The following is a 25,572-nucleotide window of genomic DNA, read 5'->3' on the forward strand; positions in this document are numbered from 1 at the left end:
ATTATAGAAGCCAAGAGTAGAGCCAAGAGTTTAATCCAGTATACCTGAAGGAGCGTCTCCACCCCCATCATTCTGCCCGGACGCTGAGGTCCAGCGCCGAGGGCCTTCTGGCGGTTCCCTCATTGCGAGAAGCAAAGCTACAGGGAACCAGGCAGAGGGCCTTCTCGGTAGTGGCCCCCGCCCTGTGGAACGCCCTTCCAGCAGATGTCAAAGCGATAAACAACTACCTGACATTCAGAAGACATCTGAAGGCAGCCCTGTTCAGGGAAGTTTTTAACGTGTGATATTTTACTGTATTTTTGGTTTTTATGGAAGCCGCCCAGAGTGGCTGGGGAGGCCCAGCCAGATGGGCGGGGTATAAATAAATTATTATTATTATTATTATTATTATTATTATTATTATTATTATTATAATCCATATGGGATCTGGATCAATGAGAAAAACAAAAACAAACTGCAAGCAGCCAACGATGGATGGAAAAAGAGAGCATATTGCTAGAATCATTAAGACCACCAACAAAAATATATTTAAATACATTTGAAGAAGGAAACCATCTAGGAAGATGGTTGTACCTTTGGACAAAGGACTCAAAAAGGTATGCTAAACAAGGAATAAGAGGTTGCAGAGAAGCTGAATGAATTATTTGCATCTGAACTCACAGCAGGAGATATAGGGCAGACCCTTCTATCTGAACTAACTTTCCCAAGAAAGGAGATTGGGCAACTGAGGCAAATAGTTGTGACAAAAGATTAAGTCCTATACCTTAGTGACAAATTAAAAACAAATCACCAAGTCCAAATGGCATCCATCTAAAAGTTACTGAAGAACTCAAATGTAAAATTGCTGAACTTACAACAAAAACATGTAACTTTCCCAAGATTGGCTTCTGTTACTTCAGACCAGAAAGTAGCCAATGCAACATCCATTTTTTTAAAAAAGGGATTGGGGGAGATCTATGAAATAACAGGCTGGTTAGCTTAATGTTTGTTCTAAATAAACTGGTGGAAAGTATTATTAAAGATAAAATCAACATGCATATAAAAGAAATCTTGCTGAAGAACCACCACAGAGTGGAATTCACTGCCGCTGGATGTAGTAGCGGCCACCAACTCGGGCGGCATTAAAAGAGCATTAGGATACAGCTATCAATGGCTTCTAGCCATTATGACTGTGTCCTACCTCCAGTACCAGAGATGATATGCCTCTGAATGCCAGTTGCTAGGAAACATAAGTGAGGAGAGTGCTTTTGTGCTTCTGCCCTGTTTGGGGGCTTCCCACAGAGGCTGCCCACTGTAAGAACGCAATGCTGAAATAGGTGGGTATAATCCAGCATGGCTCTTCTTATTTTCTTATGGGATACAAGCAGGAAGGAGTACAAGAGTCACCAAAAGAGCTAGAGGACAGAAATCAATCAGGCTATAATGGAAAGATAAATAGGAAGAGTTGCAGCAGGGACTGAGACAGGCATCCCCAAACTCAGCCCTCCAGCTGTTTCGGGACTAGAACTCACATCATTCCTAGCTAACAGGACCAGTGGTCAGGGATGATGGGAATTGTAGTCCCAAAACAGCTGGAGGGCCGAGTTTGGGGATGCAAGCAAAGAATAACCTTGTTACTTCCCCAAAAGGTTCACTCGGAACTTAGTATTATAAGTAGCTTAAGGCAGAAGGAGTCAGACCAAAGTGACTGGGGGGAATTAGAGCTCAACAGAAAGTAGATAAAAGGGGAAAGTGTGTTATATGACTTTGCTCTTAAGTAGAAGACATAGGGAAGCAGCAAGAGACATGATCACTAACCCTAAGATCAGGCTTCCTCAACCTCAGTCCTCTAGGTTTGAGGTTTGAGACTACAATTCCCATCATCCCTGACCACTGGTCCTGCTAGCTAGGGATCATGGGAGATGTAGGCCAAAAACATCTGGAGGGTCAAGGTTGAAGAAGCCTGCCTAAGATGTTCAGTTCAAGAGCAGCAAGTCATACAGTTTTTGCCTTATAAAGTCTAAAGAGAATGAATAAGTACTTCACTGTATCAGCCCTACATTGTTCAAACTTGCTAGAATATATTAAATCAGAAAAGACTTATGAGCAAGAATGAGTCATACAATCACAAATGTTAGCTGGGAAATTCAGCATTTGCAAAGCTGTTCCCTTTCTCCATTACACTCTCTAATCCAGTTCCCTGCCACAAATAAATACAATTCTTTTGGAAAGCTAAATCTGAAAGCAAAACAGTCGCAAAACATAAACAAATCTATATTAATACTCTGAACTACCGTACTTCAATCTGTTGATTGAATTTGGGGTGTTTTTGTCCACTCTAAACTGACTGCTGCTATTGTTTTAACACAATACACATTATTATTTTTATATGCCACTCGTAAAATGCCTATGGTGATTGAAAGGGGTGGCAAAGATGGGGTGAGGGTATTTATACCAAGACTCCTTAGCCACCATGCACCTGTCTGGAAAAAAGCAGTAAAGTGAATCTGCCAGTAAAATCAACCAAAACAAGTAAGAAACCATCCACATCCCTTATAAAAGTAAAGGCAATAGTGAGGATGGGGTAGTGAGGTAAAGAAAGGAGTAAAAAAATGGGAAGAGCCCTGTTGGATCAGACCAAAGATCCATCTAGTCTAGTCTGTTTTATTCTCACAGTGGCCACCAGATGCCTATGTGAAACCCACTAGGAGGACATGAGCACAATGGAACTCTCATGTTCCTAAGCAACTAAAGAATACTGCTTCTGGTGCCAGAGGTAACATACAGGCATCATTACTAGTCGCTGAGAGTCTTATCCTCCATTAATTTTTCTAACCATTAAACAATTTGCTGTTTAAGTACTTCATTTTGTATAACCTGAATCTCCCACTATTCAGCTTCACTTGATAACCCCAGGTTCTAGTATTATAAGACAGAAAAACAGCCAGTGGCAGTTTATATAAAGTTAAGTTTCTTTTTATCCCAATATGTATCACTTGACACTTGTTTACACTGAACTGTTTTTGCCATTCTAATACCCATTTCCACAGTTTGGAGAGGTCCTTTCGGCTCTGCATAATCCCCTTTTTTTCCAACCACCTTGAACGTTATGGTGTCTTTAAACTTGGCTACCTTACTGCTACCCTACGTCCAGATGTCTTATGAACCAAAACAAAAAACCCACTGATATTAATTCAGTTTAATGAAGGAAATGTCCCAGTGCTGGCACATGGATTCTTAAGGTTACAGATCTTCTCAATACTGTCTCTAAAGGCCTTTTGTTTTCCCTGAAAAAATTTGAGGCAGAAACTAGAGCTGCTCTCTACTCATCCCAGTGCTGGACTTGCTCCAGGTTTCTTATTCCTAGGACTAGTGATCAAAGACCATATTCAGCTTACGAACCCATGCTCCTGGAACTATGCACCATTGTATTCATTAGGTACAAGACCTTGAACTCTAGGAGGTAAATACTGCAGCTACTTCTGAGGCCCACCTGCTGCCTAATAGGTAACACCTATTCTATTCTGGGACGCAGGTGGCGCTGTGGGTTAAAGCCTCAGCGCCTAGGGCTTGCCGATCGAAAGGTCGGCGGTTCGAATCCCTGCGGCGGGGTGCGCTCCCGCTGCTCGGTCCCAGTGCCTGCCAACCTAGCAGTTCGAAAGCACCTCCGGGTGCAAGTAGATAAATAGGGACCGCTTACCAGCGGGAAGGTAAACGGCGTTTCCGTGTGCGGCTCTGGCTCTGGCCAGAGCAGCGATGTCACGCTGGGCACGTGACCCGGAAGTGTCTCCGGACAGCGCTGGCCCCTGGCCTCTTAAGTGAGATGGGCGCACAACCCCAGAGTCTGTCAAGACTGGCCCGTACGGGCAGGGGTACCTTTACCTTTTTATTCTGCCTGGCTAGATGGAGTCTAACATATTAGTGGGCTGGACCTTAAAAGTGTGATCCTGGCACTAAGTGGCAATTGAAGAACTAACTCTTCCATTTCCCCCTCACCCGGTCAAGCAATGATGGATCATTATGATCCACAAAATCACTCACCATCCCAGTTTTACCTCTGGGTGCAGTTCTGGTAATGCCCCGCAAGTCGGACTTCTAAACATAAACACGCCCGCATACTGTTTTGTATGCCTGATAAACTTTTCTATATTTTGGGCTGATTCCCTTTTAAGTAGTTACAGGGCATACCGTTTCTAAAATATCAAACCTGAGGGCAGGAAGAAAATGATACTACTTGTTTCAAAAGATTGTGCAATGCAGCTTTACAGAACAAGTAAAAATGTGTCATAGAATCATAGATCTGTAGGGTTAGAAGGAACCCTGAGAGTCATCTAGTCCAACTCCCTGAAATGCTTAAAAACCTCCAATGTCATTCTGTCCTGTAATGTTTCTTCTTGGTTATCAAATATTTTACCTTCTAAGATACCTTATCATTCAGGGCAGTTATACTAAATGTATTAAAAGAAAACTATGTTTCACATAGCTGTGACAATTGCCACAGGAATGGAATCTGATTTTTCACACTTGTTACTGGATGTATAGCAGCTCTCATTCATAAATTCTCTTTATTTTTCAGTTCCTCACACATTGCCACATACCAGAATTATATTTAGGATGCAATCAGTGCAGCATGCCTTTTAAAGCTATCATTATCAAGAAATGTACTATGGTATCAAAGGAATTTGGATTCATAGCATGACTTGTCTGTAATTTAATCTAAGGACACTTCCAGATATAGGCTTAGTTCAGATGAAATGCCAAACCATGGTTTGGTGTAGCAAGAATGAGCCTTGGGGTCAAGCACACTCTCCCCTATGTCTGCAAAAGTGGAATCGGGTCACAGTTCAGTTGCAATTTCCAGTTTTTGTGTGTGCAAACCACACACTGTCCAGTTATTCTGCTATGATAATATACTATAGTCAGCTGCTAAATTGGAACTCAGGGAAGTACAATGGGAGAAGCAGCAAGTGAATCTAGATTTCAAATAATACCAAGAAGAGAAGAAGAAGAGTTTGGATTTGATATCCCGCCTTTCACTCCCTTTTAAGGAGTCTCAAAGCTGCTCCCCCACAACAAACACTCTGTGAGGTGAGTGGGGCTGAGAGACTTCAAAGAAGTGTGACTGGCTCAAGGTCACCCAGCAGCTGCATGTGGAGGAGCGGAGACGCGAACCCGGTTCCCCAGATTACGAGACTACCGCTCTTAACCACTACACCACACTGGCTGTGGTTTTCTGTTACATCTAAATCACCACTTTTCCCTTTTGTAGATAATAGGTGCTTGAATCAGAGCACTGGTCACACTCAATCCCCATGCTGAAATGTCATCTCCATTTCAGATGCTGCCAGTCCAGACAGACTAGCAGAATCCAACATGACTGGCACAGCTACAATTGTGCAAGACAGCAATGGTAACTCTAAACTCCCATGCTGAGAAGCATCTCTCCTCTTTGAGGCACCTCCTGCTGTGATTCCTGATTTGCTGCTACCGTTCCACTAGAAGCAACATCTGGAAGAATCTTTAGAGTGATTGATCTGCATTTCATACATCCACTTTGGCAGACCAGAGGAATCAGAAATAGCATTTTTTTGGGAAAGATTGTATACCATAAAAAGACAATTAGGATGCCTCTTTCTACTCTGCCTAATATTATGTTTGTACTTGGAATAGTTTTGCTATTCTAAGGATTATCTGACATTAAGTGAAGAGCTTTACGAGTTTCATGAACTGAATAAAATGACATTGCAAACTGCTCTAATCAGTAACAAGGACATGTAAACTGTATGTCACACTACTCTGAACCATTGTGCTTGAATTTCACTGCAAAGCAAGATGGGTGGGAAACTGAATCTGTGTTAAGTATACATTTCTCTACAGCTAACATTCAATAACCTTTGAAAAACAATCTTATTTTTGGTGTACCATGCTAGCTATGTCACTGAGATTCCTTTTTGGAAAACACAAAATAGCATTCACTGGAATGATAATTGACATTTATCTTACTTTTGATTTGATTTCTAAGCTTTCTGTCTCCTATTTGGTCACTTGACACATAATAAATATGTTATGCTCACAACACACTCAAGGCAAAAGTTGAAAACTGGCACCCATTTCACTCACAGGAATGCAGAGTCAAACAATTCCCAGACAATGTCTTGCAGGAACATTTCATTTAAGTCTAACTAGATTTTTCACATTCACTTATGCAAAATTAGAACCACAAACTGAAAGCATTTCCCTCCCTCTACCATGACATATTTTCCATCCAATTTGCGAGTTTCTACACAGAGCTATTAACACACAGCGCTGCCGCCGCCTCCCCTACCACATACAACCTAAACTGTGGGGTTTAACTAGTTATCCCTCTCTTTTGCATGTTCAAAGAATTATCAGTCAGTCAGGGGATGCCCAGCACCAATGACATTACACTTATCATAGACCCATGAAGAAAAAGCTAACAATTTCAAAATATGCACAAAGACGCAGAGTCCAACAGAAGAAGAAGAAAGGATTAGCAAGGATGATGAAGGATTGGAGAGACTTACCTACTCGGAAGTTGGGTGCTGTCAAGGTGTCAGCAGCATGCCCATTTTCACTAATCAGAGTCGTGGTGTTCCCTTTCTCGCAGCTGTTCTGACAGGTGCCTTTTTTACAAGTCACTTTACAGATGCTGGGCGTAAAGACCACCTTGATGCGTCCCGTGTGATTTCCCACTGGGAGCAGAGGCAAAGAGAAAAAGAAAAACAAACAAGTCACTTTGGTAGCCATTGAGTTCCTTTAGATGATTTTTAAAAAAAGCTTTTTAAAATTAAAATTAAAAAAGGCAGAGAGTTCTTAACAGAGGAGGGCAGTCTTCAGTGCTCTCTCCTCGATATCCAGTGGTGTCTCTGAAACAGGAGTAGGAAGCTTAGCAAACAGGACTCCGGGATCCACTCCAAAACCACATTTAAAGTCAAGTCACTGGAGTGGGATTAGTAATCACAATGCTGCACTTTATTCACAGTCAAAGAGCAATACCAAGGGCATGACAGCTTAAATAGCCAACCCTGACAGGCAGATGTAATGTAAAGCGACTGGCTGTTCACCTAGGGGTGAATAAACTCTTGCGTCTTTTCCTCTTGCATACTTTTCCTGTTTCTACACTTATTAAGTCACTATTTGTAGCCCGACCCCTGGAAATGTTTTAGGCATGCCGCATGTCTGAAAACATCTGTCTCAAATCTCCTGGCACCCCAGCCTGAAGTGAACAAATCCAGTGACGCAGCTGCCCAGGACCCTTTATTTTTTTTCCACAGATTCTTGGAACGGCTACTCCATGTGGATTTACATATTATAGGTTTTACTTTGTCGACAAATACTAGCACTTAAACCAACGTCCTAATTGTGCAAGATTGCCAACGGATAACTGCAAAACCTGTTCCTAACAGGGGGTGGGGTGGGGCAAAGCGAAAGTGTATTCCAGGCACAGTCATTCAGTACTTTAGTCTGATCTGTTCTTAGAAGATGGGAGGATTTACCAAACCCCAGATCTTTTCTCTTTTTTAAAACCCCAGATTTTACGAATGGTTGTATATACTGTACGTTTGGTTAAGCAACAAACATTTATATCTCTTATTTTCTTACTTTTTAAAAAAGCATGCTTCAGATATACAAAATCATGTGCATCTCCCCCACCTTGTCTAAGTTTTACTGCAACTTCATTCCTTCATTAAGAAACCATATTAATAATAACTAGTTGCAAAAAATTATCCAAGCCAACATTTTTTCTAAACGTTTTCCAAAATGTTCCTGCCACAACAATGTGTGCAATTTGAACACTGGTTGGTTGGCCCATCCAGTGTATGAATGCCCTCTGGGAAATTATTATGGGTAATGCTTGGGGGGGGGGGGGGAGAATGTTTCCTAACATAAAAATAATATCATTTCAAATTGTTTTTGGCTTGTAATAAGATTAATTGAAAGTAAAGAAAACAGTGCCAGGTGATTCATCTCCAGACACTGGCATTAAACTGTTGACCGCCAGATGCAGAGCAAATGCTCCAGCTTACTGTAAACAAGCAACTTTCAGACCTACTTACAGAAAGCTTCTCTCTGCCAATATTGAAACCGTGAACTCCCCCTCTCCTCCAAATACAATTAGCTACTCATTATCTGAGGAGATTTAATGTGTTCATTCAGCACAACGACACATGGAGCAGTCTCCTCCTATTCATACAGATACACTGTGAGACCAATACAGGGGGTGCAGTCTGCACTGCTAATTTATTACTTAGGCTTTGGCAGGTCCGCTTTCTAGTACCAGCGCCATTTTACATAGTATGAAGAGCCACCTGTACTTCACCAACAGAGGTAGACTAGAATGAGTTGCAGTTCTGTTTACTGGTTGCAAGAAGACAGTGAGAAGGCTCACAGATGAGTTAAAAGTCTTCCCTGGCACTGCTCACAGACTTCTAAGGAAGCCTGCGTCATATTTGGAACACTTGTGCTCTGAATAATTCTTAACAGTAGGCATAGCAGAGATGAAAAGGGAAAACAATGAATTTCACTCATTCTAACTTCACCATTCATAGCTCACTTAAAGGCAAATCTTAGCTTTTCTACTGACAAACTGCATTTTCTAGGAACTAGCTCTACACCTTTCCCAATAAACAGGCATAAAGTTGCTTGTGAACTGCTAAGGCGGCCAGATTTCAAACATCTAAGTCAATTCTAAAACACCAAGCAGATTTTCAATATTTTATTTGGAAATGTCTTCACAGAAAAAAAAAATCTTTTCCTAGAAAAACCGTAACAATTTCTATCCTCTATTTTAACATGCCTTTTGCAATCATTTTTTTTTTTCCATTTAGGAAGTGATCTAATTAAAACAACATGCTTAGCTAAGTAACCACTATCAAGCTGGCCCAACCTGGAAAATCTCGTGTGTTAGAGAAATCCCAGCTGCAGTTCTTCAGTGCCACAGAATGGTTTAAATTGGAATCTGGCAATATTGATGCAACTGAGTGGTGACTCTTGAGTCATGATGCAGACAAAACAACAAACAATGCACTTTCAGTACAATTGGATAATATAGCAAAGGATTGCTGGAATATATGACTGGGAACTCAGTAAGTTATTTAGGAGCCTTACTTGGTAGCAAGCCCCAATAAACTTAACAAAGCTTCTTCTGAGTTGATTTGTATAGGATTGCTTTGGAAGGTTGCATCACATAGGACTTTCTTTGGAGACTGGTGTATCCAGGAAATGCGTTCTTCCAAGAACCCACTACTGATACATTTTCTTTATACATCTGCAGAGCACATAAGGGGAGTTGCAGGAACTGCGTGTATCACTCATTGTCTGTCTGTGTCAGACATCTCATGAGTTTCTGGTTGTAAGAATGTGAGTTAATATTATAATTTGATTTTTATATCGCTCTTCCTCATATAAGAGCCCAGGGCAGGCAACTGAAGTAGAATAAAATCCCATGCATTGTTTGGGACAGAACAACCTATTTCCATTCCATGTCAGTTCACATGCATGAATCATAGATCCATTCCATTCTGTTTTTTGCATTTTAAAAAATGCATGAAAAAATTTAATTTGAATTGTACGAATGCTGTACTTTCTTCCCCTAAAAGACATTTTTTTTTTTGCATGCTTTCAATGCATTTCTTCTACATACTTTTGTATGATTTTTCTGTTAAATACCAAACACCTACTTTCACATATTTTATGGAATTTTACAGAAACTACATTGCCATTTCAGCAAAATATGTAATCCAACCCATAGCTGCATTCCGAAATGCATGCAAATTTTTGGACCAGTGAATTGTTGTTGTTGTTTAGTCGTTTAGTCATGTCCAACTCTTCGTGACCCCATGGACCAGAGCACGCCAGGCACTTCTGTCTTCCACTGCCTCCCGCAGTTTAGTCAAACTCATGCTGGTAGCTTCAAGAACACTATCCAACCATCTCGTCCTCTGTCGTCCCCTTCTCCTTGTGCCCTCCATCTTTCCCAACATCAGGGTCTTTTCCAGGGAGTCTTCTCTTCTCATGAGGTGGCCAAAGTATTGGAGTCTCAGCTTCAGGATCTGTCCTTCCAGTGAGCACTCAGGGCTGATTTCCTTCAGAATGGATAGGTTGGCTCTTTTTGCAGTCCATGGGACTCTCAAGAGTCTCCTCCAGCACCATAATTCAAAAGCATCAATTCTTCGGCGATCAGCCTTCTTTATGGTCCAGCTTTCACTTCCATACATCACTACTGGGAAAACCATAGCTTTTACTATACGAACCTTTGTTGGCAAGGTGATGTCTCTGCTTTTTAAGACGCTGTCTAGGTTTGCCATCGCCTTCCTCCCAAGAAGCAGGCATCTTTTAATTTCATGACTGCTGTCACCATCTGCAGTGATCATGGAGCCCAAGAAGGGAAAAAATCTCACTGCCTCCATTTCTTCCCCTTCTATTTGCCAGGAGGTGATGGGCCCAGTGGCCATGATCTTCGTTTTTTTGATGTTGAGCTTCAGACCATATTTTGCGCTCTCCTCTTTCACCCTCATTAAAAGGTTCTTTAATTCCTCCTCACTTTCTGCCATCAAGGTTGTGTCATCTGCATATCTGAGGTTGTTGATATTTCTTCTGGCAATCTTAATTCCGGTTAGGGATTCATCCAGCCCAGCCTTTCGCATGATGAATTCTGCTTATAAGTTAAATAAGCAGGGAGACAATATACAGTGGTACCTCGCAAGACGAATGCCTCTAAGACGAAAAACTTGCAAGACGAAAGAGTTTTTCGTTTTTTGAGTTGCTTCGCAAGACGAATTTCCCTATGGGCTTGCTTCGCAAGACGAAAACGTCTTGCAAGTTTGTTTCCTTTTTCTTAAAACCGTGCATTCAGGGGGTGCAGTTGCAACTTGACTTCGAGGAGCAACTCATAGCACGCAGTGTGGTAGCCTTTTTTGAGGTTTTTGAAGACTTTGGTGATTTTTGAAGCTTTTCCAAAATCCGTGCTTCACAAGACGAAAAAATCGCAAGACGAAAAAACTAACAGAACGAATTAATTTCGTCTTGCGAGGTACCACTGTACAGCCTTGTCGTACTCCTTTCCCAATGTTGAACCAATCAGTTGTTCCATATCCAGTTCTAACTGTAGCTTCCTGTCCCACATAGAGATTTCTCAGGAGACAGATGAGGTGATCAGGCACTCCCATTTCTTTAAGAACTTGCCATAGTTTGCTGTGGTCGACATAGTCAAAGGCTTTTGCATAGTCAATGAAGCAGAAGTAGATGTCTTTCTGGAACTCTCTAGCTTTCTCCATAATCCAGCGCATGTTTGCAATTTGGTCTCTGGTTCCTCTGCCCTTTCAAAATCCAGCTTGCACTTCTGGGAGTTCTCGGTCCACATACTGCTTAAGCCTGTCTTGTAGAATTTTAAGCATAACCTTGCTAGCGTGTGAAATGAGTGCAATTGTGCGGTAGTTGGAGCATTATTTGGCACTGCCCTTCTTTGGGATTGGGATGTAGACTGATCTTCTCCAGTCCTCTGGCCACTGCTGAGTTTTCCAAACTTGCTGGCATATTGAGTGTAGCACCTTAACAGCATCATCTTTTAAAATTTTAAATAGTTCAGCTGGAATACCATCACTTCCACTGGCCTTGTTATTTGCAGTGCTTTCTAAGGCCCGTTTGACTTCACTCTCCAGGATGTCTGGCTCAAGGTCAGCAACCACACTACCTGGGGTGTACGAGCCATCCATATATTTCTGGTATAATTCCTCTGTGTATTCTTGCCACCTCTTCTTGATGTCTTCTGCTTCTGCTAGGTCCTTACCATTTCTGTCCTTTATTATGGTAATCTTTGTACGAAATGTTCCTTTCATATCTCCAATTATCTTGAACAGATCTCTGGTTCCAGTGAATTAGGTTGGTTCAATTCCTAATACAGAATGATTTAATTTCTCCAGCATTCCTAGTCGTAATAGACATCCACATTTGAAAATGATCATTTAGTGAAAAGAAGCCGAAGTTTCATGGACTATTTTTGGGAACTGTATAACAAGCAGATCAGAGGATCATTCAAAACTGCAGACCAGAAGAGAAGACAAGGGTCTGCAGAGCCAACGTGCAAGAACTATCCTGTAGTTCTGCACGGCAACTCAGGATGGACTTTTGTGCCTCTATGTGGAACAGGAATGCACCATGTCTTTAAAAAAGCCAGTACAAGTAGGGCTTGTCCATTTATACCTCTGCGCACATATGCAATGCCAACTCTAAACCTGAACATGTAAGAGGGAAAGACAAATCCCGACTGTACCTCAACACTACTATTTTCTATTTCAGCTAAGTACCCACCAATTCTTGGAGCTTCTGTTACCCAAATACAAAGTGCACATTTGGCACATTAGAATGAAGGACAAACATGTGTAGAAATTTCCATTTGCAGTAAATGGAAAGGTGGATTTAATCCTTAATTGCACTTTACTCCTGGGTAAGTTAAAGCGAATCACAAACTTACACATATATGCTCTTTGTATATGATTCTCTACTTGTATGTTTCACCCAAATATCCATACCCATGTACAAAATAATCATAAACTGCAACCTCAGTAAGCTTAATGTTGTAGTAGTAGTAGTAGTAGTAGTACCCAGCCCATCTGACCAAGTTGCCCCAGCCACTCTGGGTGGCTTCCAACACAAGGTGACATCAAACACGGAAAACTTCCCTATACAGCGCTGCCTTTGTATGTCTTCTAAAAGTCATATAGTTGTTTATCTCCTTGACATCTGATGGGATGGCATTCCACAGGACTGGGACCACTACTGAGATGGGCTCCTTAGGATACTGTTTTATGAAAGTAGCCATATAGCAAAGATAAATTAAGAGTGGATAGATAAGCATTAGCCACCATTCCGTATTTCTCTATGTACTACCGTGTTTCCTCAAACATAATGCACATCTTTTTTGGCCAAATTATGTCATGAAAATTAGGGTATGCATTAGATTTGATTACAAGCATGAAAAACATCGCTGACATAGCAAATACTTTTTGGGCTTCAAGGTTTTGAAAACTGAGGTGCACATTAGATTTGATGGCACATTAGATTCACATATATACGGTAGTAATCTAATCTCAAATTACACAAAAATGGCCTTGACAATATGAAAGTAACCTGTGTTGTGAACTGCCCTGAGATCTAAAGACGAATGGCAGTATACAAATCTAATAAATAAACATTCATTGAATTATGGGAACATTATTTCTTTTTTCTCATTCATATATCATTTTTAATTTTTCTCTCATGACTAAATCCCTCATTCCATTTTTACAAATAGGGAACTGAAACCAAGACATAATCACTTGGATGAGACCTAATAGTAAATCCATGGGTTGAGATCAGTGGTTTTCAAAACTGTTTTCTCTGGGCCACTCTTTCAGAATAAAAAATTGCCAACATCACATCGAATTTTTTAACCGAAAAGAGATGCACTGGAAAACACAACTAGGATTGTCCTCAGTATCACTTGATGCTCTTGCTCTCATTTTGAAACTATATCTATCCATATTCTGCAAATAATAATACATTATTATTATTATTATTATTATTATTATTATTATTATTATTCTACACTACACTACACTGAAATGTTTCTTTGATTGTCCTTGACTCTTCCTGCCACACTTGCCACTGTCTCCTGCCACACCGGGGGGCTTACATTCTATGTTTTTGCTTCACTGATGGAAGGAGGACAGTTTGTACCACTTTCGCTTATAGAACTCTCATTTGTTGAATGGAAAGCTATTCCCTCCATTCACAGAACAGAAACTTAAGTCCCAAGATGAAAATAGGATTTTCATCACAGGAAGTATCTGTTACAGTATGGAGGGCGGGGGGTTAATGCTTTGTACTGGCAATGCACCCAATATAATTCAACGGCACACACCAAAGTCCATTAGTCTCCACCCTGAAGGTCTGGCAATTCAACAGCAACATCATGAATTAAATGTGATCCTACACAAGGCTTGCTGTGACAAACTGAATTGCAGTCTGTTATGCTGTAATAGAAAGAGCAAGCAGAGGAATGGGCATTTGGCAGGGCTTGTGACCAGATGGCCATGACAGCTGTTTTTGCCATACCTAGATAGGGTTATATAAGGTGAAGGAATTCTATAAGCTAGCTTTGTAGATCATTTTACTTATAATGCTAATCCGATTCCAGGAAGATTTTATACATGTTTTAGTTGTCTTTATTAATGTGAACAACTGCTGATTTACATTTTCTACTAATTGTTTGGGTTTTACCATTCTTTTCAGAATTTACATATATGCCTTCAAGAGTTACTATATGGTGCAAGATTTCTAGCTATGAACACACTCAGCTGTCCACGTGCATCTCATTCTATTTGGAGGAGGACCATGTGACACAGAAGTTTGGGGCTGCTTTACTAATGAAGTCACTGGAAGGCTGTTGTCCTAGAGAAACTGCACCTTTCCAGTCTCTTGTAAAATTGGGGTGGGGTGGGGGTTGGGTTTTGGAGAGTAGAAAGACTATATAAAAAACAGGCACTGATTATGTTCTCATGCTCCATTTAAAGATGACACACATATTTACAGAGTGGAGAAAGAACTCATTGATCCACATGGCATTACCGTATTTTTCGCCCTATAGGATGCACTTTTCCCCCTCCAAAAATGAAGGGGAAATGTGTGTGCGTCCAATGGGCCGAATGCAGGCTCCTTGGCTTCAGCGATAGCAACGCGAAGCCTCCGAAGCCTGCACTCTGGAGGCTTCGCGTTGCTTTCACTGAAGCCAGAAGAGTCTGCTCTTTGAGGCTGGCGGTGGGGGAAAGCAGCACTTCCCCCCCCCCACCGCCAGCCCCACAAGCTTGGGGGCCAGCGGGAAGGCGCGCGACGCCTTAGCGCTGCTCCCCGACCCGGCTTTGAGGCTGGCGGTGGGGGAAACGCTGCTTTCCCCCACCGCCAGCCCCACAAGCTGGGTCAAAAAGCCCACAGGAGCCGCGCAGCCTTTAAAGAGCGCGCCACTCTTGGGGGCTTTTCCCCAAGGAGGGAGAAGGGACTGACTGGCCGAGTCAGTCCCTTCTCCCTCCTGTGGGCTTTTGCGGGAGGTGGGGGAATTCCGCCACCTCCCGCAAAAGCAGGGAGAAGGTCTTGGAGTAGTGCACAGGCTGCTTGCAGCCTGTCCGCTGCTCCCAGAGCTGCGGGGCGGGGGGAACATATTTTTTTCCTTGATTCCCCCCCCCTGAAAAGTAGGTGCGCCCTATGGGCCGGTGCAACTATAGGGCGAAAAATACGGTAAATATATTAAATACATTTTCATTACAAATGAAGCAATATTTTCATTCCATTATTAGGATATAAGGTTTACATGCACCTAGGACTCATCTCTCATGTTGTGGTATTTATGTTCCAATCCTGCTGCACAGAACAGCTGAAAAAACCATCCCAGACTTACACACACATACATGTATAGAAAAAAACATACAGTTTTAGAAACTCTAAAAGCTTTTCAAGCTCTTCGGTTATCTCCTATACCTTTTAAACTGCTGACAAAACACAATCAAGAGGAAATTGCTTATTTCCTAAAGTAGGCCTGTCCCAGTTCTTTTATCATCCCATCCTGATTAACTCTTCTCAGAGTTTTTTCTTTAAAGCTGTACAAAGGAAAGTTGATATTTAATAAATACCACCATAAAATATAACCTTTTTTTGTTTAACAGCAACCTTTTTCAATCATACAATGAATTTTTCACAATATTTCTACATACTATATTTTTTTAAAAAACATTATTTCCTCTAGTGATTTTTCAGTTAGAGCCATATACAGTGGTGCCTCGCAAGACGAAATTAATCCGTTCCGCGAGTCTCTTCGTCTAGCGGTTTTTTCGTCTTGCGAAGCAAGCCCATTGACGGCTTAGCGGCTTAGTGCTATTAGCGGCTTTTAGCGGCTTTTAGCGGCTTATCGGTTTAGCGGATGAGCAGATAAGCGGCTTAGCGGCTTAGAAAAAGGGAGGGGGAAGGAAAAAAAACCCACAGGAACTCGCAAGACATTTTCGTCTTGCGAAGCAAGCCCATAGGAAATTCGTTTCGCGAAGCACCTCCAAAACGGAAAACCCTTTCGTCTAGCGGGTTTTCCGTCTTGCGAGGCATTCGTCTTGTGGGGCACCACTGTACTGTATAGTCAACTGACAAGCCAGTCCTTGATTGGCTTTTGCTAAATATTGTTTAAAGATCCTGCATAGTGGTCTCTATAAAGCTGCATATCAGCAATACTTTCCCTTCACACTCCTTGTTTCAACCTTTCCCCTTACATTTCAGAAGAGAAAAGTAGTATCTCTTACAGAAATTGTGAATGATTGCATGGTGTCAGCCAGTTCCACTGTTGCTCCCATTTGTGGCATGGATGGATGGATGAGTTAGGGACCAGCAGGGGTCTTCAGTACATAATGGATATATATATATATATATATATATATATATATATATATATATATATATAAAATCAACCACACAGACAAAGGAATAGCTCCCTAACCAGCAGTTCATCTCAAGTCCTTATAGCAATGCAAAAATAAGGATAACCCACTATACTCGATATCAAACGTATAAAGTGTATTATTTTTTGAAAAATCCCAGTCAGACTAAATGATGAGCTGTGTCTGTTTTGCATAGACAGAACAAGGTTTGTTAATCTTAACTGAATAGCTTAATAGGTAAAGGAACCCCGGACAGTTAAAGCCAGTCAAAGGCAGCCCTGTTTAGGGAAGTTTTTAATGTTTGATGTTTTATTGTATTTTTAATATTCTGTTGGGAGCCACCCAGAGTGGCTAGGGGAAACCAGTATAAGTAATAAAAATATATTATTATTATTATTATTATTATTATTATTATTATTCAAAGCTGACTATGGGGTGTGGCTGGCTGAGGGAGCCAGCGTTTGTCCACAGACAGCTTTCTGGGTCATGTGGCCAGCATGACTAAACCGCTTCTGGTGCAATGGGACAGCATGACAAGTGCCAGAGCACACAGAAATGTCCCTTCCCACCACAGCGGTACCTATTTATCTACTTGCACTGGTATGCTTTGAAACTGCTAGGCTGGCAGAAGTTAGGACAGAACAACTGGAGCTCACCCCGTTGCATGGATTCAAACAACTGACCTTACGATCAGCAAGCCGAAGAGGCTCAGTGGTTTAGACCACAGTGTCACTTGCATCCCTTAATAATGCCAGTGTGGTGCCACAAATAACTGCAAATCTAATGAGAATAAAAATCTCTACTTAATCTCTCCAGTCGCCACCCACTGCACTTCCGACTGCAAACAGTGCCAGATTTATGTACGGGCTAAGCAGGCTGCAGCCAAGGGCCTCATAATCTAGAGGGGCCTTGACCTCTTGCCATTCTTTTTTTTTTAAGGCAAATTTTACTATCTAGGCCCAGTTGCTTAGTAACATTAACCATGTGACGTATGAGTCTATGACTGTTTAACAGTTACACAAGTGCATACTTACTATTTAGTGAAGTTTATGGAAGCTTTAAAGCTATTCAGAATCAAATAAAGTCAGCTATGAAGCAATACAACTCTTCAGATCATCATCTATCACTGTAGCGTCCATTTTGAGAACAAATGATACTTATTTTATATCATTGTGAATCACAACAATATTTCATTTTGACTTTTTGTGAAAACAATAAGTGATATGAAAGTGGTGCTAGTAAACGAAAGTGACAAAAAGAACAGAAGTAAATATTCAAAATGTTTAAAGCCTTACTTAACCCTTAAATAAAGAATCATGTTTGCAAACAGAAAAAAATCAAGCAGACTATACTGAGCAGACTGAATACCAAACAGAACACAGCCTCCCAAGAACTTCAAGAACTGTTGTCAGTACAGTGGTGCCCCGCAAGACGAATGCCTCGCAAGACGGAAAACCCGCTAGACGAAAGGGTTTTCCGTTTTGGAGGTGCTTCGCAAAACGAATTTCCTATGGGCTTGCTTCGCAAGACGAAAATGTCTTGCGAGTTCCTGCGGGGGTTTTTTTCCTCCCCCCCCCTTTTTCTAAGCCGCTAAACCGCTTATCAGCTTATCAGCTGATCCGCTAAGCCACTAAGCCGCTTAACAGCTGATCCGCTAAGCCACTTATCAGCTGATCCGCTAAGCCACTTATCAGCTGATCCGCTAAGCCCCTAAGCCGCTAATAGCGCTAAGCCGCTAAGCCGCTAATGGGCTTGCTTCGCAAGACGAAAAAACCGCAAGACGAAGAGACTCGCGGAACGGATTCTTTTCGTCTTGCGAGGCACCACTGTATCTACCACAAGTACAGAAACTTCTAGAGAAAGTAACAATGAAGTAACAGGATCATCAGCCAAAGAATTAACAAAAGGCACTGAAGGAACATGCCACAAGATAGCTATACTGTACCAGTGAATGAGCTTTATTGTTTTTTATCAGACCTACAAAAAGATGGGCAGTGCTAAAAAAAAATTCTTTCCTCGAGTCAAAAGTTCCTAAACATTTATCAGACACAAGATGGGAGGGGAGACTCACGCCAAAGTTACTGCAGCTACTAGCGAAAGTTATGCTTACATTGTAGAAGCCCTCAGTCATATTTACTATAATGAAAAAGAGAAAGGAGAAACTAGATGACATGCTGAAAATCTTTTGCACAAAATGGAAAAATTTGAATTTATTTCCTTGCGTCATTTTTGGACACATTTGCTAGACCAATTTCATAAAGTTAGCAAGTCACTCCAAAGTTTGCATACTTTGAGCATATGTGCAAATATTTACAGCTCACTATTGCAGCTATTATCAAACACTCAGACTAATTTTCATTAAACTGAACAGCAAACAAAATTTACTCTACCAGAAGTAGAGTACAAAACTGTCAAAAGAAGGCAGAGTGCAAAAAAACACAAAACAATGATGGTACAACACCCAAAGCCTTAGACGAATTTTCTCCAACAGACAGGTTTTAGGGTACATTCCTTTATCCCTGTCATGGATGCTCTTGAAGCCTACCTAGACAGAAGGAAAACCGTGTATAGGAGTGTAGCTGGCAATTTTTGGTGAATCTGCAAGTGACCAAGGAACAGATTCACAATGGCAGTAAAATGTTGATGAAAAAGTATCCAAAGGATGTTGAGCTTAGCCTACTCAAGGAATTCTTGTCCTTCCACCTGTATGTCAAAGAAGCTCACCCTGAAAAATAAAATTTAAGCCACCAAGGTATGTATGAAATAATATTCCAGGAGAAAATTTGGACAGCTTTTCCAAATGTGGAAACAATTTTCAGATTGTTCCTGTGTTTAATGGTTGCAAACTGTACTAGCGAAAGATCAATTTCTAAACTAAAAAGGATAAAGAATGATGTACAGTCAACGATGTGCCAAGACTTGTTGTCTTATCAATGCATTCTCTGCACAGAAAACGATAAACTGCAACTTACTCATTTTAATGTTATAATTGGTAAGCTTGTATCCAAATGAGCTCGAAAGAAACTGTTCTGACTTTGTAGATAGTGTAATGTTGTAACATAACTATTATTTCCCTAGGAATGTTCTATGTGAATGTCTTCATTAACAATCTTTTTATCAATGCTAAAATTTCATTAATGTTCTACATTCGCTGAGTAGCAACAGAAGAGAACAAGGTTTTGCTTCTCATGATCAGATGCAATTAAGTTTGGGCCTCCCCAGGTTTCCTAGCCCTGGGGCCCCAGTTGCTTTAATCTGGGCCTGGTTGCAAGGGTACCTGGAGAAAGGCTTCAGATGACACTCATAGAATTGTATAGTTAGAAGGACTAAAGAATCCTTGACTGACAGAACTTACTGTCAGAAAGTTCTTCTTAATGTGTGGTCAGGATCTCTTGTGTTGCGATTTTCATCCACTGCTTCAGGTCCTACTCTCTGTTGCAGCAGAAAACAAGCTTGTTCCATCTTCCATGTGGCAGCCCTTTAACTATCTGAAGATGCCTACTGCATCACCTCTCAGTCTTCTCTTCTCCAGGCTAAACACATCCAACACCCTGAACCAATTTTTGTGTGTTTTCATACAGTAAACCACCCTGCGGTTCTCAGATGAAGGGTGGAGATTAAAGCAACATACAAACAAAAATAAAATAAAGTTGTGGTTTCCAGACCCTTATATTGGTAACCCTCCTCTGTACACGTTCCAGTTTGTCAATATCCTTCTTAAACTGTGGTGCCCAGAGCTGGACACAAAACTCCAGGTGAGGTCTGACCAAGACGAAATGTTCCTGAGCTCCTTGTCATGAACTCCAAGAAATTAAGAGCAGCTGTGTAGAACTGATGGCTGCTAACTGACTCCAGTAAGGTCAGTGACTTACTTCTTCCTTCAGCCACACTCCCTCTCAGCAGTAGCTCCTCCCTGTCAGACCAAATGCTCTAGCAGAGCACACAGCAAAAGACAAACACACAAGCAAGCCTTCAAACAACTCAAACAAGCTACCAGCCTTAATCCAAAAAACACAAGCTCATTTGTTCTGTTTCTTCATCCAATTCCTTCACAGCCACCCCTGTTTACTAGCACCTGGTCACAATGGATGGACGGACTGATGTGGAAGAAGGTGATCCAACAGGTATTTGGTCCCCAGCCATGTAGGGCTCTAAAGGTTAAAGCCAGCACTTTGAATTGAGCTTGGAAACTTTTATCAGGAGGGCTCACAGTTTGTGTGGCAGCCTCAAAATGTTCTGCTTGCTTCCTTGAGGCTCAAGAGACAAAGATGGACCTAACAGTAAACTCAGAAAGGCTTGGATAAAATAAACTCAGCTGATACAAGCAAAGTATCAACAAGGGTATTAGAACAACGTATTGGTTTAGGTGTGTCAAGAGACCTTGCAGATCAGGTTAAGGGCAGTAAGGTTGACTAGACTGATTGCAAAAGCACAAAGTAATAATCTGTTGTTTGTTGGATGTCCCAGTTAAAATATCTGGCTCATAGGCAGATTATGAAGAAACCCACACATTTCAGTTTGAAGAAATTGGTTTGCCCTAATCTCCCACACATTGTAGTGGAGCTTATGAACTCAACTCCTCTACGGGTGTGTGCAAACGCTAAGGTGCTTGTTGCAGAATACATTTTATAATCCATGCCTCAGAGTACTTTATGGATACAGCATTTTAGTCTGAGTCAGTGATCACAATCAGTTATTAATTTATTTATGCCTATCCTTCAGGTCTACATCTCATGATTTGTTTTATTTGTTTTTTTGTTTTAAAGTGAATCATCTTTCTTCTGACATCTCATTAATGTTAAGCTTCTTCCTGTATGATTCCTGCACCCGTTGCACCCCTTTTTGGACTGCGGCCATTTTATATGCTTAAAACAACGTGAAACATGCCTGAGAGTTAGCAATGAGCAATGCTGTTATTGTTTCTTGGCAACCAACTTTAGGGCAATTGCTGAACCTAACCAGAGTGAACAAGAGAGAAAGAATCATGTACTATAAAGTTAAATTAATAGAAGTACTAGATTTTGCCCTGACCTGTCTAACTTGCAAAGTATTTTTTTAAAAAAACCATTAACACCTCAGCTGTAGGTTTCCAGAGAACTAATTTAACCCCTCTTAGAGCAAGTTTGTTCATTTGCTTATTATTAGATTAAAATACTTCTGTATTCCTTTCTGTAACACTGTCAAAGCTACTGACTATAACATGATTATACGGTTTTAAATTAACAGAAAGAAAAAAGTAATAATAAAAACAAAACAGTTACAGCAGCAAAAAAATAAATATTCTTTAAGCCACTCTAAATCAGCCCAAAGGCTTTTCCTAAAAGAGCCAGTTTTTGGCCACATACCAAAAGCTCAGCAATGGGGAAAAAGGAGTTATACAGAGTTACATAAATAAATGGAATTGTACTGTGTGACATTACAATGCATGGCTCTGAGAAATGCTGCCTTCTAGTGTGTGGAGTGGCCTCTTTGGGAATGGCACTTCACAACCCAGAACCCAAGATTTCTTAGTCATGCTTCATAGTATCATGCAGTACAACTTCATTTGTGTGCTCATGGCAAATGTCAGAGACCCCTCTGTGCCCTTCAGAATCTCTTCTCCATCAGATAGAAACTAATAACTTGAAGGCAAAGGAAACTGTGGGGCTAAAATTGCTTAGCTCCAGGAAAGAGACTCCATTCTAGACTTCTCTTCCAAAGCGTTCTTGCAAATACACACAGTGATGTTTGCTTTCCGTTCCACAAGAACGAAAGAGGGGTTCCATCCTTCTCTGTTTACCCCTGTCCTTTCTTGGTCCTCATGAATTACAAGTGCTAAAAGCACCCTCTCAATCTATGGTTACTGCAGGTACCACATACACACTTTTAACTGCCTTTTGAACACATTACAATTTGTATAATGAGTTTTTGATAAAGAGGAAATGCTCTTTACTAGGGATCAGAGAGAAATTATATTTGCATTTAAATACAAAATTATCTAATTTGCACTTTCAGAAACAAAACGCAAACCAAAATGCAGCTGTCTTTTGACAAGAATTTGGGGAAATGTAGCTCATTTAAATTACGAGCTGGCCCCAAAACAGTCTCTAACAAGGACAGAAATTGTAAAATGCAATCTTTCCCCAACTAAGAAAGTACTATATTTTCACAGGCAAAATTTCTACAGTTAAGGCCAAACCTTAATCAAATGATTCCATATTCTCTTATTTCAAGCCATACTATATGCTTGGGAGCCTTATAAATCAATGTGTTCCACTTTTTAAATAAAATTTTAATGGGCAAGTTTTCTATGAAACATGGAACTTTTTAAAAGATAAAAAAAATATAATTGGTTGATATTTTGAGCATCAGTGTTTCAATTCCATTGTAATATAAAAATTTAGTCACAGAAAATTTGAATTGCTATTGTTAAATTTAGTACACAACATTTACAGTTATGTGCTTTGTATTGAATCAACAATGTATCTTTTAAAACCTCCCGTTTTGATGCATAGAAAAAAAATGGTGACTGACTAAAACACACTAGAAAGACAAGAAACTTATTCCTGAATAGATAATGTGAACTATACATTTTCCAGTGCTTCGGCAATCTTGTATTAAGAATGTTTTTAGAGATGGAAAGATGAGCTCACAAGAATTCTGGGCTAAAAGTTGTCAACTACTTTATGGTCCTGAATTAGATGATCACATATTTTATTTTTCCTCTGTGGAGCCTATGACTTATTTTCAGTGCATAACATCAACAATGCCCAATAATTCAGACAGCTGTTCCATATTTATTTTTAAGCACATCTTTCAATATGTGCTCTCATCTTGGTCTATATTTACCCTCTATTGTACAAGCTCTGCACTTTCTCATTTCACCTGTTGTTTCCTCTAATAATTGCTTGTGAGGCTCCGACAATCAATCCCCAGGGTAAAGGGTCAAAGCTGTGCCTTAAAAGTTCTTCTGACGGAAAGAAGCTTTCTCTCCATCTATGGAAAAAGGCTGTTTAAATTGTACTGATCTATCCCTGAAATCCTTAAAAAGAAAACTGATTCAGGAAAACAGAGAGGCAGTTGTTGGCATCCATCTGTCTTGAGAGACAATGGAGTGTGCCTATGGGGGTGAAGTCAAACCGCTGTGTTAGCAGCACCGAAGTAACCTCCCCGGGGTCCTGGGCTGCCCAGACAACAAAACTCCTCTCTTGACCTCACTGATGTGATCCAAAGGAAAACAGACCAATATGTTTGGCACCAGGTTGCCTGCAGGAGTTGCCAGAAGGAGGCGTACAAGGCACCATTCAACCATCTGAGGTATTCCACTCCAGATTTGTGTAGGGTTTACTCCTTCACCTTTTCTTCACCCGAAGATGTCCCACAAGGCAACAGACTTTTAGGATCATAGTTTTTCCTTTCCTAGATGGGTTACCTTCCCAGGTTGACAAGTCCTATCAGCCCCTCTCTTCCCTCTACAGCATGTGCAAAAACCACCTTCTTAACCATTGGTCCCACTATTGGTCTTGTACACTCCATCCACCAGAGCCTGTCTTCTCATGCAGGGCAAGTCCCTAACTTACTTAGGGTATGAGACACATTGGCTACTGTCACCTGGTTTAACTGAGTAGCTGAAGCAGTTCCTGGGGTATGGCCACTGTCATATGCTGACAGCTTCTAGCAGCCACAGTTGAGAGCAGAGTGTGGGGTGGGGACCAAAGGTGGACAAACAACCCAGAAGGAGCACAACTTGTCCCCCACCAGAGGTACTACCCCCCCCAACACCCCATACACCCTGGAGAGGCAGTAATCTTAGGTCATTTAGTGGAAGGCCCACAAGCCTTCATGTTCTTGGCAGACATGCTCTGGGGCAGTGTTACCAAATTATCAACTTGGAATTCTAGTGCCAGGGCCTATATTTTGACTCAAACTTCTCATACATATAAATGATTTACTGGAACTGAGTAATGAAACTTAAACTCTGACAAATTAAGACAGATTGGTTTAAATCAAACTGAATGAATGTAGCCAATGCCAGACAGATTTCAGTAGAAAGCCTCTAGTTCAATACTATCAGCTAATACTATCATCAGCCTTATGTTTTGAAAAATGAGAATAACAATAAACTACCTTATAATGTGGCCATAAGAACTGATGGCTATAAGGATTTCTGAGATCAGGTATGCGAAACACTTTGGGATTTCAGGAAAATGAGCATAGTAGAAGCAGGTGCTTGTGTTCATATATCAACCTGTATAAAAAACAAGCCTTCTATTCTGCAGAAATATTTTCTGTTATTACTGAACTGTCTGAACCTGATCCAGCTATTTTCACCACTACCCTCAACCTGATGCCTGGAAGAGCTGTGAACAAACTCATGAGATCCCTACTATGTGTATCATTTTTATATGGTAAATATAGCTCATGTCCTTTCTGATTCTGCAATTTCTCCCATGGGGCTTGGAGAGGAGACAACTGGGAGACCAACTGTAGGTGGGAGATCAACAGTAGGCAGAGCCAACTAGTTCTAGGTTTGTCCCCATCCTCCTCCCTGATGACTTCTACAAGGACAACACTGAGACTAAGGAGGAGAAAGCTGACAGCCAGTGACATTTGCTGGACAGCCTGTAAGTAAGAAGGAAGGTGGGGGCTGGCTAAGGGAAGACTAATCATGGTGGATCAATGTCCCATTTGGCCAAACAGATGAATCTTTACTGAAAGCACATCCACAAGAATCTGCCCCAGGAGTGTCATATGTTCAAAACAAAATTAGGTATTATTATTAGTAGGTATTAGGAAATACAAAGTAAATAAGAGTAATTAACCGGGGGGGGGGCAATTACTCTTATCTACTTTGTATTTCCTAATACCAAGGAAGGAGACTTTCCATTCCTTTCTGCCCTTGTCTATGGAAGAAAATGCTGTTTTGTAAAACAAAGTTCAATTCACCACAGAACACTAATTCTATCTAGCCTATCCCTCTTCATATAATTATGTGGTAGCTAATATAGCAAGAAAATATATTTTACTAATGCCAGTAAGAACAGCATTTTGCTATTGGTAAATGTCCATAGTAATTACTTTTAACATAGAAGGCCACTGCAGGCAACACATGAATCTATCATCTCTTGCATCTTAATGTTTA

At 40.9% G+C, this 25,572-nt stretch overlaps 1 protein-coding gene and 1 long non-coding RNA gene across 14 annotated transcripts in view; one reads left to right on the top strand and one right to left on the bottom strand.

Moving 5' to 3' along the window:
* LTBP1 (latent transforming growth factor beta binding protein 1) overlaps window positions 1-25,572 on the bottom strand; it is a 194,301-nt gene that overhangs the window by 130,105 nt on the left and 38,624 nt on the right. For 10 of the 13 annotated variants that reach the window (XM_079969437.1, XM_079969432.1, XM_079969440.1 and 7 more), the window contains exon 5: window positions 6,525-6,692. In XM_079969437.1, coding sequence (XP_079825563.1) covers window positions 6,525-6,692 — 168 coding nt within the window. Of the gene's footprint in view, window positions 1-6,524; window positions 7,041-25,572 lie in introns of those variants that run through there. The other 3 variants (XM_079969436.1, XM_079969434.1, XM_079969435.1) reach the window with 2 other exon arrangements.
* Window positions 1,235-5,732, top strand: LOC307212369. The gene is made up of 2 exons (XR_013836973.1): window positions 1,235-1,316; window positions 5,318-5,732. It is a non-coding gene; the product is annotated as an uncharacterized lncRNA (long non-coding RNA).

The sequence above is a fragment of the Podarcis cretensis genome (genome assembly GCF_951804945.1).
Source record: "Podarcis cretensis genome assembly, chromosome: 3".
NCBI classification, from domain to species: domain Eukaryota; kingdom Metazoa; phylum Chordata; class Lepidosauria; order Squamata; family Lacertidae; genus Podarcis; species Podarcis cretensis.